The 15,122-nt window shown below is 37.3% G+C and overlaps 1 protein-coding gene across 13 annotated transcripts in view; it reads right to left on the minus strand.

Annotated features, from left to right (window-relative positions):
• The window catches only part of FKBP5 (FKBP prolyl isomerase 5), a 115,173-nt gene that overhangs the window by 39,902 nt on the left and 60,149 nt on the right, over positions 1 to 15,122 (minus strand). For all 13 annotated transcript variants that reach the window (XM_055407237.2, XM_055407238.2, XM_055407226.2 and 10 more), the window contains one exon: positions 158 to 300. In XM_055407237.2, the coding sequence (XP_055263212.1) occupies positions 158 to 300 (143 nt within the window). The remainder of the gene's footprint in view (positions 1 to 157; positions 301 to 15,122) is intronic.

Genomic DNA, 15,122 nt, shown 5'->3' on the forward strand with positions numbered 1-15,122 from the left:
GTTTGTGGGAAACAATTCAAGAAGCCAAGCTCCAAAATAAATAAGTTGGATCCGATTCTCAATAGCAAGCTTAGCTCCTCATTGCACTGCCTGTCGCCTTGGAGCCAGCACTGTAGTAGAGCAGATGCTAACAGGGCAACATCGCACACATACTTGCCTCGAAAAAGAGAGTTGCATTCGAGGGAATTTTGGGGAGACTGCCCGCTGAGCCATACGCATATTCTGGTTTGCACAGTAAATGACAGATCTCCCCTTTCTTCATGGTAGCCACCCCGATGTCCCATGCCTTGATAACTTGGCCTAGGAGAAAGGAGAAAGTGGTTGAAAGCTATAGGCTATATTTTAAGACTTTCACAAAACAAAAATTCAAACACATTTCCCATTCCTTAAACTACATACTACTCAGCTAGGAAGCAGGGGCTACAAAAAAAACTCAGTAAAAGTTACACACTAAGAAACAAATTGTGATTTTTTTTTTTTCTGAGAGCTAACAGAGAAGATTCTCTGCTGAGAAGCATGAAAGTGGTATCAGATTCTAAACTCCTCAAAGACTAAGTCTTTGAAAAGTGGCAGTAACATAATCTCTGAAATGTGGCTGGGCTGCCAGTTGTTGCTTAATTTATAACTTCAACCATAAGAATAACTGCGTGTTTTCTAGGCAGAGATGGAACAAAAATAGTATAGAAAATGGAATTTCTCCTAAGAAAGCTTATAATTTAGTTGGGTAGACAAAAACAACAAACAAGAAGCAGTCGGAAAAGTATAAATCGCATAAAACGGCCCATGAAACAGATTTCTCCTCAAAGTTTAGAGTAAAAAAAAAAGTGGTTTTTGCTTTTCTAAAAAACCAGAATGATGTCTGTCCTCTTCTGCCAAATCACAAGAACTACAGAACTCAGAATTTTTTTTTTTTTTCGCTTACTTCCAGGAAACTAAAAGTTTACTGCTTAACTGTAAAACTGTATTTTTATTATTATTATTTTTGGACATGGACCATTTCTAAAGTCTTTATTGAATTTGTTACACTACTGCTTCTGTTTTATTGTTCTGGCTCTTTTGGCCACAGGCATGAGGATCTTAGCTCCCGATCAGGGATCAAACCCATACCCCCAGCACTGGAAGGTGAAGTCCAGTGGAAGGTGGTTCCACTGGACCACCGGGGAAGAAACTTAACCTACATAATTGTATCTTACAATAAGCAGTCCCAAATCCTTTCCAAAACAACAGAAAATGTACAAAACTTCAAGGGATGATATACAAATTTGAGGTGCTCTGTCAAAGACTTAAGTATTCAAAGTGAGACCAGGTGAGCAATGAACACAAGAAAAAGCAAAATTTTGAAGATAGCTGTTATCGTGAACTGAGAGCTGATGGTAGGATTACAGTAAGGATGATTAGAATAAGGGGAATGCTACACTAAGGTATGTAAGTAGAGATGGACAAAACATTTGTGACTCATGACTTCAGCTTAGTCTTAAGCATTACAACTTTTCAAAATATCAGATATACTTAAAGTGTATGTAAGGTATACATGCCTATTTTTACAAACACCTAAGAGAGAAAGATTTGAAAAGTCATTCATTCCCTCCTTATAAGAAGCCGCTGTTATATTTCTGTTTTGTGTCTTTCCATTGTGCGCTGTTGCTGTTTAAAAAATTTAAAACAAAAGGACAGCATACTATACATTCAGGTCGGAACTGCTTTTTCATTATATATTTCTTATATACATATTTTAAAATTATATATAAATAGATAACATTATAAAATGTTATAAATATATATGTTTATAATTTATACATGTGTATATATGCATATATACACACACACATATCTTTATTCATCAGCTGACAGGAGGATATGAATTTTAGGGGTTAGAAGTACAGCCTGCTTTAACTCCAGACTGCATAAATTAGAATACCAGGTCTGCCCCATATTAGTTGTGTGACCTTGTACAAGTTTCCTTGTCTGCAAAATGTAGATAATAGTAGTACTTGCCATATAGTTGTTATAGAATTCAAGTGCCTGGCATATAATAGACACTGAATAAAGAACAGTCGTTGTCATCATCATCATAAATTCATACTGATCTACTTCGTTCTCAGTGGCTTCAAAATACTGCAGTCACTCTACTCTTGAGAAACATTATTATCAACAGTACTCTAATAAGGATTTTTGTCCCTTATGTTTGCCTATTTTGTGCAAGTATATTTGGAGAGCAAATTCCTAGAAGTGCAAAGGTGATGTGCACTTTCTATTTGATAGATATTGCCCAACTGCCCTTACAAAAGGGCCACATCAGTAGATATGCCCACACACGGTTCCAAAGTGGAAACAGTCTGGAATCTTCGGAAGAAACGTAAAGTCTGCTGTTGACAGGCTGCTTCACAGTCACTGCTGCTCCTCAAAAACTCTCACTGGTTTTAGTGTAATCCATATAGAACTTTTTTACTCTCAACTCTGCTATTTTAAGACCAATAATACCTTACACCCTCTTTTATTGGAAAAAGAGGAAATCATTATATTGTGGGGGTACTATTGTATATTTGTTCAAGACATTTAGCCAATTACTGAGGAGCAAAGGTCTATCTAAGTTCTAAAAATTTCAAAGTGGCTGTTCCGTTCTTCCATCTAAGAAGCATGCAATGTAGTCTGGCTAGTGCAACAGAAAGACACATGCCTTTTTTTTTAAGTATATGGTGAACACCAACAAAGAATACAAATAGTAGCTTTTGCCTTGGGCTTGGGATCGAAGCAATCAGCAAAAGCTTAATTCACAGATGATGTCTACGGTAGGCCTGAGAAGCTGGAAACAGCAGTCTGGCTATTAAATCCACAGGAGCCCAAAGCTATACAAATCATGCCTGTGCCTTTGGCTTTTCTTCTCATTCAGGAACATTTAAGTTTCTCTTACGCCGAACTTCAGATACTGAATGAAAGGCGCTGAGCAGGAAGCCAGCCTGATATGAACACGGACGTGTATCTAAAACACGTCTTGGGCCCACTAAAAAGCACTTCCCCGATTTAAAAAGAAACAAAAACTCATTATAGAACACGTGAAATGTATATAAAGACATAGAGAATACAATAAGAAGAAAAAAAATCTCTGCAATTTCAGCATCTGGGGTAAATTGTCAATTTCTTGGTTCATTTTCTTCCAACTGTGTACGTCTACTTTGTTTACATATTAAATTTTTGTATATACATTGTTAAAATTCTGGTCATAGTTTATTTGATTTTGTAGCCTACTCTTTACACTTATATTATATGGGTATTTTTTTCTGTTAAAAGACAATATCTGAAAATATGACTTTTAACAGCTATATGCTATCTCATCTTTTGAATATGCCATACTTTCATTACTCCCTTCTAATAAGCATTTAGACTTTTTTATAAAAGCCTCTCACCTGACTCATTAGGACCAAGGTTGTAGGTTAGTTTAAAATGTTGCTTTGAGTGAAGAATCATAAAAAGAACATATACATGATGTCAAACTTTTTCTAAACTTAAAACCTATCAAAGTGTATTAATTCACTAATTCTGTGTTAGAAGGCCAAGGGCTTGTCTCTGAGTGTAATAAGAGTCCTATTTCATCTTCACTATATAAATCACACTTACAGTATAGCACTTGCAATTTACAATGTGGCTATCTTTAATGTGGAGTAAGAACTAGAAGATACTTGTAATCAGTATGTAGACTCCGTCTGGTAAAAATTTGTTCTGAATGGCCTCCTTATTTCACCTGGCATTTACCCACCCCTAATTCAATAGCCATTTTAAAGACTTTTAGCAATTCACTTTAATAAATCTTTCCAAAGATGTTCAACTTAGTTTTCATAGAAATAATTCCCCTTTCTTATTTATACTAATTTCACTGTTTTATATGCTATCTAATGAAACTGCATAATTACAAAAAGGATACTGGATATAAGCAAGTTTAAAATGATTCTTAGTAAGAATCTGAGAAAGAAAAAAGCGGGCCCTAATGTCTGGAAACTGCCTGACACACCTTGGCCTTGGTGATTCTGAAATAGGTCCAGGGCACCCAGCTAGGCCGTGCTATTCTGTTGGACATAACAATCTCACAAAACATCAACATCGGACAGGGCTACTCTGAGACCACGAAAAAGTGAGACAAAAGAACACCACTTCAAAATTTTGTCTAAGCGTGGACAAAAAACAAGGTCCCTAGGCAACCTACAAAATACCAAACATCCCCCTCTCCTGGTGACAGGAGTGACTGCTACTTCTCTACAGGTACAGCTCAAGCCTCACTCCAGTCAGCCGTCCTCCTAGCTGAGATCTGCTAAGATACCCAAAAAATCATCTGCATTCCCACAGTATCAGTCCAGAGCAAATCCCTTCTTCCTTAAATTCTTCCCAAATCACCTAACACAAGCCCCAATCCTACAGGCCTTTTGAACACTCTTATTGGGACACCCCCGGCTTCCCATGGTGTGCAGGTTATATGAGTAATAAATGCAACCTGTTGACTACAGTTGTGTTCCCAGTGGTCTGTGGCTGAAGGACACTGATGACTCTCAGTTGTCTGAGGCAGAGTGCAGGGCCACGACAAAGAACAGCAAACAAGGGGTATCACTCAGCATCTTTACAAGCAGAATGGAGAGTACCAGTTACACTGGAGTTGGTTAAGCAAGCTCCTACCTGTTTCCTTAGAACGGATTCCTAAAAGCATATTTACTGGGTCAGAGCAAAAACATTTTTAGATTGTTGTCTTTGGAGATCTCTTGGTCTCTTTAGGGTCTTAATTATAGGTATAATACACCAAGAACATAAAAACACAAGTTATTCTCCACTTGTTCTGGACTTCAATTTTACTACCTTAAGTACAACTGATCAATTTCAGCAGTTCTATTCTATTAGTAACAAAATATGAAACAAGAATATATACTTAAAGCTCAGTATAAAAACAATGCACTGTACTTTTTTCTTCTTTCTGCAGAGTATAATTTTTTCTGATTAAAAAAACCCCAAAATTTTATAGGTTCAATGTAGGTTCATCAGTTGTAACAAGCGTACCACCCTGGAGGTGGGGGTGTTAAAAAAAGGGAAAGACTAAATTGTGGTAACGTACATAAAAATGACCATTTCAACCATTAGGTGTAAAGTTCAGTTAGGTATAGTCAAACTTGTGCAACCGATGTCCAGAATTTTTCATCTTGCAACACTAGAACTCCACTCACCAAACTCATTTCCTCCTGCCCCAAGTCTCTGGCATGATTTCATTCTACTTTCTGTTTTATGAATTTGATTACTCTCGATTTCTCTAGATGTAAGTGGGATCATGCAATATTTGTCTATTTGTGACTATATTATTTCAGTTAGTATGATCAATCCTGGGTGTTCATTGGAAGGACTGATGCTAAAGCTGAAACTGCAATACTTTGGCCACCTCATGCGACGAGTTGACTCACTGGAAAAGACTCTGATGCTAGGAAAGGTTGAGGGTGGGAGGAGAAGGGGACGACAGAGAATGAGATGGCTGGATGGCATCACCGACTCTGTGGACATGAGTTTGAGTGAACTCCGGGAGTTGGTGATGGACAGGGAGGCCTGGTGTGCTGTGATTCACGGGGTCGCAGAGAGTCGGACACGACTGAGCGACTGAACTGAACTGATTGTCCTCAAGTTTCATCAGTTTTGTCTCATTTGAATAATACTCCATTGTACAAATATACCATTGTAAGTACATTAAAGCATTTTGTTTACCCACCCAAAAACATTTGAGTGGCTTCCGCCTTTCGGCTATAATGAATAATGCTACAAACATGGGCGTACAAATCTCTCTTTAGGATTCTGCTTTCAGTTCTTTTGGTACATACCAAGAAGTGGAATTGCTGGATCATAGGTTAACTGTTTCTTTGAGAAGCTCCCATGCTGTTTTCCATAGTGGCTACACTATTTTACATTCCTACTAACAATGCACAATTTCTCCAAAACCATGCCAACACTTGTAATATCTTTCACAGTACCTGATGGATATGAGGTGATATCTCATTGTGGTTTTGATTTGTACTTCTCTAATGATTCAGTGATGCAGAGCATCTTTTCATATATGCTTGTAGTCCATTTGTATACCTTCTTTATTTAGGGAAATGTCTATTTAAGTTCATTGTCCATTTAAAAATTTTTTTTTATTGAAGGATAATTGCTTTACAGAATTTTGTTGTTTTCTGTCAAACCTCAACATGAATCCGCCATAGGTATACATATATCCCCTCTTTTTTGAACCCCCCTCCCATCTCCATTGTCCATTTTATTATCAGATTATTTGAGGGTTTTTTAGTTGCTGGATTATAGGAGTTCTTTTATGTATTTAAAATATTAACCCCTTGTCAGATACATGATTCACAAATATTTCTTTCTATTCTTTAAGCTGCCTTTTTAATTTTTTTCACTTTCATTTTTTATTTTTGGTTGCTCTGGGTCTTCCCTGCTATGCGAGCTTTTCTCCAGCTGCAGTGAGAGGGGGTACTCTCTAGTTGCGGTGGACAGACTTCTATTACAGTGGCTTCTCCTGTTGCGGAGCACGGGCTCTAGGGTGTGCGGCCTTTAGCAGCTACAGCGTGTGGACTCAGTGGTTGTGGCTTCCGGGCTCTGGAACGCAGCCTCAAAAGATGTGGCACACAGACTTAGTTGCTCCGTGGCCTGTGGGATCCTCCCATACCAGGGATCAAACCTCCATCTCCTGTGTTGGCAGGCAGATACCTTACCACCAGGCCGCCAGGAACCCCTAGGCTGCCTTTCCATTCCATTACTATATCCTTTGATGCACAGAAGTTTTTAATTCTGATGTAGTCAATTTATGTACTGTTTACTTTTGCTGCCTTGCTTCTAGTGTCTTATTCAAGAAATCACTGCCAAATCTAAAGTCATAAAGCTTTCAAGTTCTCTCCTAAAAAAAACTATTTTATGTCTCATATTTAGGGCTTTGATTCATTTTAATTTTTATATGTCATGGGTCTAACTTCATATTTTTGCATGTAAATTTCTAGTTTTCCCAGCATCAACAGTTTCCTTTTCTTAATAAATGGTCTTGGCATCCTTGATAAAATGACTAACTTTTAAATGTATGTTTGCATGTGAAATCATTGATAATATTGACATTGTCTTTCTTCTTTTCATACTAGATAAAGTTTTTCGTGTATATTTTTTCCTCATATTAATTTTATCTTATTTTTAAAATGTCTTATAAAAAAGGACTCTGATAAATCATCCCCACTCCCTACCAAAAGGATATGACTATGAATTCAACAAACTAATTTATATGTTAAGATTCTTTTAAAGTGTTCATGTCTTATGTTACATTCTGTTTTTGCCATTGCTCTAATTACTAAGAAAACTGATCACTGAATGATCTTTCCCCATCCTCATGACTTATCATTTCAAAGACAGGGAGAAAAAACAATGTTTTGGGACAGCCTTCACGGTCAACTCTGCCAGCCTAAACTGCTAGATACCTGAAGTAAGGAATCATGTATTAATTTATTTTTATTTCCCAAAGAACTTAACACCACAATATTATACTTAATAAAGGAACACAGTCCATGCTGCAATATCGACATGGAATTAAAATTTTGTTAGCTTCCCCTAGTCTACTCTCAGTTCAGTTCAGTTCAGTCGCTCAGACGTGTCCGACTCTCCGCGACCCCATGAATCACAGCACGCCAGGCCTCCCTGTCCATCACCAACTCCCGGAGTTCACTCAAACTCATGTCCACAGAGTCGGTGATGCCATCCAGCCATCTAATTCTCGGTCGTCCCCTTCTCCTCCCGCCCCCAACCCTTCCCAGCATCAGAGTCTTTTCCAGTGAGTCAACTCGTCGCATGAGTCTACTCTCACGCATGCCTAAATCAGCTTCTCCTTAATATCCACTCAGTGATGAAACTGGAAGCATTCTTCCTTCATTGGAAAGTACCAGGTAAAGCCAAAGAAAGTACTGAAAGTTTGTTGTCTTTCTGGCTCTCATTTTTGGGAAGGACAGAAAAATTGAATATTTTGGCCTAAAAGTCTTCCCTCCAAATCCTGAATGCTCCTAAACTGCATGTTTAAAAAAAAAAAAAAGTAAACAGATGTTAGGACTATATTTACAGAAGAGCAAGAGTATCAATAGAAATACAAAGGGAACATATGGCTAAACCACAAACAACCCACAGGAAGCTGGCTGCATGGTTACCCATTACTAGTAAGTGTATTTTACTCGCTGTAAAATTTTGTCAAGGCCTAAAATATGTTAAAAAGAAAAAAAAAAAACCACAGGGCAGGAATAGAGACGCAAACGTAGAGAGCAGACCTGTGTACACAGAGGGAGAGAGAGAAGGTGGGACGGCATGAGAAAGCGGCACTGACGCACACAGAGCTCCAAGCACAAGACAGCTGCCTGGTGGGAGACTGCTGCACAGCACAGGGAGCTCCCCTGGTGCCCTGTGTTGACCTGGAGGGCCGGGGGTGGGAGGGAGGCTCAAGAGAAAGGGGACATATGTAAGCAGTAATTAACTTGATTGTGGTAATCATTTCACAATATATATGTATATCCAAAAATGAATATACAAGTTAAAAAAAAAAAACATTTCAAATAAAAGTAAAACTAAAAATAGGAACTAGGCCCTAATACCAAGCATGTAATAGCAATAATTTGGTTTTGATAAACCTCATTAACTACATCACTCCTGTAAGAAAAATGTCTGGTATACAGCAGGCACTCAGTAAATTCTGTTGGACCAGGACCTACTTTGTTTCTGTACCTAGTTTTGGGGCTAGTTTTGAAACCTTAAGATTTAACATAACTTGAAAGAGTTACGGCTCTGCCATAACTGTATAACTGGCTCTGCCACTTACTGTATAACTTTGGGCTAATTATAACTTTAATAATAATTATTAGACCTATAAATAATAGTAATAATTGTAACTCTGTGCTCTCATTTACCTGTTTCCTCATACGTAAACAAAAAACCAACTAAAAGAAAACTAAAATAGCTAATTATAGTAGGTACCTAAGACATTTTAAAAAATTGGTAAAGTGGATTTCATTAAAATTGAAAATTTTTGTTCTCTGAAAGACCGATTAAGAAAATAAAAAGGCAAAAAAAAGAAAATGAAAAGGCAAGTTAGAGACTGGGAGAACACACTTGAAAATACACCTTTGATTAAGTGCTTGTCTTACTGGGTACAACTCAATGGGCACAAGATTTGAACAGATACTTCACAAAAGAAAATATACAAATGTACACTAAGCACAACTAAAGACACCCTCAATGTGACTAATCACCAGGAAAAAAAACTGAAAACCAAAGTCAGACACCATTCCATGTGCATTAAAACGGTTCAAGTTAAAAAGACTGACAACACTAACAACTGAAAGGATATGAAAAACAAACTCTCAGACCTCGTTGGTGAAAATGCTAAGCGGTATAGCCACTTTGAAAACACAGTATGGGAGCATCTTACAAAGTCAAACATACGTTTACCATGTGATCAACAAGTCCACTCCTGGGTATTTACCCCAAAATAAACTTACCCAATATATCCACACAAAGACAGGTATGTGAATGTTCAGTACACTATTCACGATAGCCCCAAACTGGAAACTCCAATGTCCAGTATTTGAATGGATGAACAAATTGTAGTATTTCCATACTTGTAAAATGCTACTTGAAATTCAACATGTATGAATCTCAAAATCATTATGCTAAGTGAAAGAAGTCAAACGCCAAAGATGACATATGATTCCATTTATATGAATTTTTGGAAAACGTAAAACTGTAGTAACAGAAACCAGATTAGTGACTGCATGGCCCAGGAACTATAAGCAAATTTTTAGGGCGAGAAAACTGTTCTATATCTTGATTGTGGTGGTGGTGGTCACATAACTATTACACATCAAGCTATACCTTTAAAAGGGTTAGTTCTAATTTATGTAAATAGTACCTCAATTAAAAAAACCTCAGTCTTAGACACAGATGTTATAATGACTAATTGTTAGCTAAATTATACTAAATAGATTGTACAAAAAATCTAAAATATACTCAGGAGTGATTGAGTTACTTGAAGATGGCAAGAATGGGAATTTCCCACTATTAAAAAAAAAAAAAAGGGCATTCCAGAGCAAAACTGAATACAATTATAAAAAAGTAAAATTACATTTATGAATTCTTAAATTGTCCTTATAAATTTTAAATACCTCACACTTAAAATTATTTATTTGTTTTAGTATCTGTATTCTCTATTGACAAAAATAAGCTTTTAGACAACTGGGATCATAACTACTGCCCACTGTTATATTTTCAGCTCCTAGCACAAAATCAATTACATAATAGCAGCTCAATAAATATTTGTTAAATGAAAAAAAAACAAACAAACAAACCTAAAACCTAACAGTAGGGGCTTCCCTGATGGCTCAGGGGCAAAGAATCTGCCTGCCAATGCAAGAGACCTGGGTTTCATCCCTGGTCCCACGTGCCATGGAGCAACTAAGCCCCATGCACCACAACTGCTGAGCCTGTGCTCTACAGCTTGGGAGCCTCAACTACCAAGTCCGTGCTCCTTAGAGCCTGTGCTCGGCAACAAGAGAAGCACCGCAAGGAAAAGTCTGCACACCACAACCAGAGAGCAGCCCTCGCTCAGCTCAACTAGAGGAAAGTCCACGCAGCAACAGAGACCTAGCACAATCAAAAATAAATAAATCTTTCAAAAATCTTTAAAAAAAGAATAATAGGGTTGATGTGAGGATTAAATGAGATAATGCACATAAGCCCTTTGCCTTGCACTGCAAGTCCCAGAAAGTATTTGCTATTAGTCTTTCAATATATACTTTCTCCCTTAAACCCCAGTATGCTAATGACTGACAATAATCATGGATCATGATGCATCTAATAAGGTTAGATTAATGTTAAAGGCAGATCACTCACATTTACTTCATTACGCTTTACTCTCAATAGTAAGAATAGTAATGTCAAAAATCCAAAATGACTGATTTGTCTTCTTAAATTGAGGGAAGAATATAAGAGATAGGATTTTTATCTTCATAATTCCCAACTGTGTTTAGTCATATACCAAGAACACCAAAGACAACTTCACTGAAATAGCCTTTTATCAAAAATCACCAGATCTTCATAGGGGTAGGTAGGGAATGAGTGAAGCGTTAGTGTCCTTAGATTTACTTATAAGAACAGAGACAGATATAATTACTGCAGCCCCCAAACCCATCCCTTTCCAATTTTAGTGACAGCATATTTGCTGGAGGGAGAGGGAAAAAACAAAGTGCTATTACGGAAGCATACTTGAAAATCCTGAGTCATTCTTATTTTAGCTTCTTTTAAGATGGGCTATGGAACAGTTCTAGGGATTCAGAATACGTAATAAAGATTTAGTTTAAAAAATTCAATGAGGGAAACCATCATTGTTTCATTCTAACTTCTGTAACATACTCTGTAGTGGTAATAACCAGCTGTCTTAGATTGATCCAGCTACTTTCTGGGGCTAAAAAAGATGCTTAAGCATTGTTTCAAAAGGTCTGTATGCAAGCATAGTAAACAGGAGTGAGGACCCAAACTGCTTTAACACAGTTCTTGCCCCTCCATTGTAAAGCCAGCCAGTAAGCCCAGTACATAAGCAATCAAGAGAGTTCAGTGTACAATACTTACGCTGCAGTCCATTTGTATTATTTTTCTTCATTATGATGAAGTAGTTATGGCCATAACAAATAGATATAAAACTAAGCTGCCTAGCCAATGTTTGTTTTATAGGCAACTGAACACATTAAGTCATAGAAGTTTTACCACAGTGATACTGCTCTAGCCTCATATTCCTAATTATCATCTTCAGGGGTCCTCTAAAGGTTTTTGTTTTTGTGTTGGGTTTAATCCTTTACGGTTTTTGTCCTGTACTCTTTACAGAATACACAAGAATGGAATCTCAGACTCAGGACTAATCTCAAAGCTCTTCTACAGACACTTCTTTTTGTAAGGTGACCTATTCATGTTAACATACCACAGGGAAGAACAAAGACAGGAATGCTGGCTTCCTAATAGCCAGCTGGATGCACTCCTTGTGAGACCATGCGACCTCTAGATAGGTGTGCCGAAGGTACCACATCAACTGAAAGCTGCCTCTTTCTGCTCAAAATTCCAGGAAACATAAAAAACTATGTCCAAAAGTTTGTTCCTTCTATCTCCATTGCAGTCCCATAGATAGGTTCATCAGTACCGTCTTTCTAGATTCCATATATATGAGTTAATACATGGTATTTGTCTTTCTCTTTCTGACTTACTTCACTCTGTATAATAGGCTCTAGGTTCATCCACCTCATGAGAAACGACTCAAATGCATTCCTTGTTATAGCTGAGTAATACTCCAATGTGTATATGTGCCACAACTTCTTTATCCATTCATCTATTGATGAACATTTAGGTTGCTTTCATGTCCTAGCTGTTGTAAAGTGCTGCAATGAACACTGGGGTTCTATTTTATGGAAAGAGTCTTTTCAATTATGATTTCCTCAGGGTATATGCCCAGTAGTGGGATTGCTGGGTCATATGGTAGTTTTATTCCTAGTTTTTAAAGGAATCTTCATACTGTTCTCCACAGTGGCTATATCAATTTGCACTCCCACGACAGTGCAAGAGGGTTCCCTTTTCTCCACACCCTCTCCAGCATTTACTGTTTGTGGACTTTTTGATGATGGCCATTCTGACCGGTGTGAGGTGATACCTCACTGTAGTTTTGATTTGCATTTCTCTAATAATGAGCCATGTTGAGCATGTTCTCATGTATTTATTAGCCATCTGGATGTCTTCTTAGAGAAATGTCTGTTTAAGTCTTCTGCCTACTTTTTGATTGGGTTGTTTGTTTTTCTGTTATTGAGTTTCATTGGCTACTTGCATATTTTGGAGATTAGTTCTTTGTCCATTGTTTCACCTGCTATTAATTTCTCCTGTTCTGAAGGTTGTCTTTTTACCTTGCTGATAGTTTCCTTCATTGTGTAAAAACTTCTAAGTTTAATTAGGTCCTATTTGTTTATTTTTGTTTTAATTTCCATTACTTTCACCATAGTGCACTTTACCGAGAAAATCTGGGTACAGAAGGTGGTTGTATAAATTCTCAGCAATTCTTCAGTCTACTTGCAAAGGTAACTGCTGACAGAGACCTATTATCTTAAATCTACCAACTTCAAGACAGAAATTCAAAGGGGGAGCAGTGGGAATAAAGAGGTCTGATGAGGCCATTTACTCTGCGGTCCTCTCAATTAAATAATGATGCCACAGCCATGCTGGTGGCCCTGGAGGTTCACATCCCTACATCAGCAAGAATGAAAAAATGTTTAACCATCGTCACTTTCTGCTCTGTTAAGGAAAAAAATCTGCACTTGACTTTGATTGTTATCTTACTAAACACAAGATTAATCTCCCATGAGCCATCAACTCTCTGAGGACCCAAAGGAGAAGGGGGCAATGACCCAGCCAGCATTAGAGCTTGAAGAGAGGACTGTTGGACAGGAAGCAGAAGTCGCCATGACATACAAATGCCTATGGGTACAAGGAAAGCAGAAACTCAGGAAGAGTTTAACTCCTTAGCTACTTGCTATTTCCTTTCCCAGATTCTTGCTTAGCGAGCAACTCAACTAACATGTAGAGTTGGAAAAAAGAATGAAATTATTCAATGTTGAGGCATGGTGGTGAATGGGGTGGGAGGGATTGCCTCCTGTCTCCTACACTTGGCCTGGGAACAAACTAAAATCTGCTCTATCCGTGACAGATAAAGCTAAAAGGACTTTGTAATTCAGCCACTAACTTCCAACAAGTCACATGGTCCATGAAGTTCAATTTGATGTATGGGCTACTCTTTTTCCAAGATTGAAAAAAAAAAAGAATAGTAAACTAACTGAAGACATTTGAAAAGTATTTATAAAGAAATTAGTAAAAAATCACATTTAAGCTTAATTTTCAAACAGTGGTTCTCAACTTTTTTCCTTAGGACCTTATTACATCTTTACTAGTTCATTTAAAGTAACAATAGCTTCATATGTTAGTATAAATTATTTTTATGGAAAATAATTATATTTCCCCAAAACAAAACACAAAAAATAGTGAAAAGAGTGGTGTTGTTTTATAATTGTTACAAATTCAAAATGTGTCTGACAATAAAAGACAATCTGATTCTCATACCTACTTTTGGATTCATCTGTTGCAACTGCAAGTTTTGGTTGAAGGATATGGAAAAAATCCAAACCCACAAAGATAATAAAAAAGACAGGAGTTGCTTAATAGCCTTTTCAGATAATCATGAATACAATAATCTAATACTATATCAAAACTGGACAAGTATTAGTTTCATAAAGGTCAATTGCAATGTGGAATCTGAGATCATATCAATGAATTTTTCATATGATGTTACATTAAAATCCACTGGTTGAGCTTACACATCCAGTGGACCCTTGACTCATGAGTGATTTTGTAACATCTTGCACCAGTTCCTGGGAAAATACTGTTCACTGAGTCACATAATCTTCCAAATGTTACTACATTTCATTGTATAATATCTTAAAACACATTCATTTATACTCATTGATCTCATCAGAAATCTTTTACGTTCTGGGAAGCTGTCCAGCTCTGAGTAGCAGATACAAATTTTCCCAAACTGCACTTTTCACTTGAAAACTCAATGGTAAGAAATACTGTCACTTGTTGTCCTGGAAGTGACAGGCTCGCTGCATTAATCTGCAAGAAATTACCTTCCAATACAGAATAGTCAAGTCTGAATAATCACAGCTTGCCCTTTCAAATAAAAATGATGCTTCACAGAAAAGACCCAGCTTGTTCAGTTCTCAACCAAAGTGCACAAGTGCTTCCCCTTGAGATAACCTGTGTGTGTGTGTTGGGGGGTGGGGCACGAAGGGGGTTGGCAAAGTGCTTTATGTGTGCTTTCCCATCTGTCTCAAAATACCAAAACAATGTAAAACTCAACGATTAGGATTCAATAAAATTAATATTTTTTTACATCGTATCAAGGACATTCTTAAGTGAAACTGGCTTTCCTTTGTCTTTCTTATTTAAGCAGTAAGTGAGGACAGGAAGAACACACTATTACTGGTATAATCTGATGTCAC

Source organism: Moschus berezovskii, chromosome 23 (genome assembly GCF_049115385.1).
Source record: "Moschus berezovskii isolate FMDL1 chromosome 23, NW_MosBer_1.0, whole genome shotgun sequence".
Taxonomy (NCBI): domain Eukaryota; kingdom Metazoa; phylum Chordata; class Mammalia; order Artiodactyla; family Moschidae; genus Moschus; species Moschus berezovskii.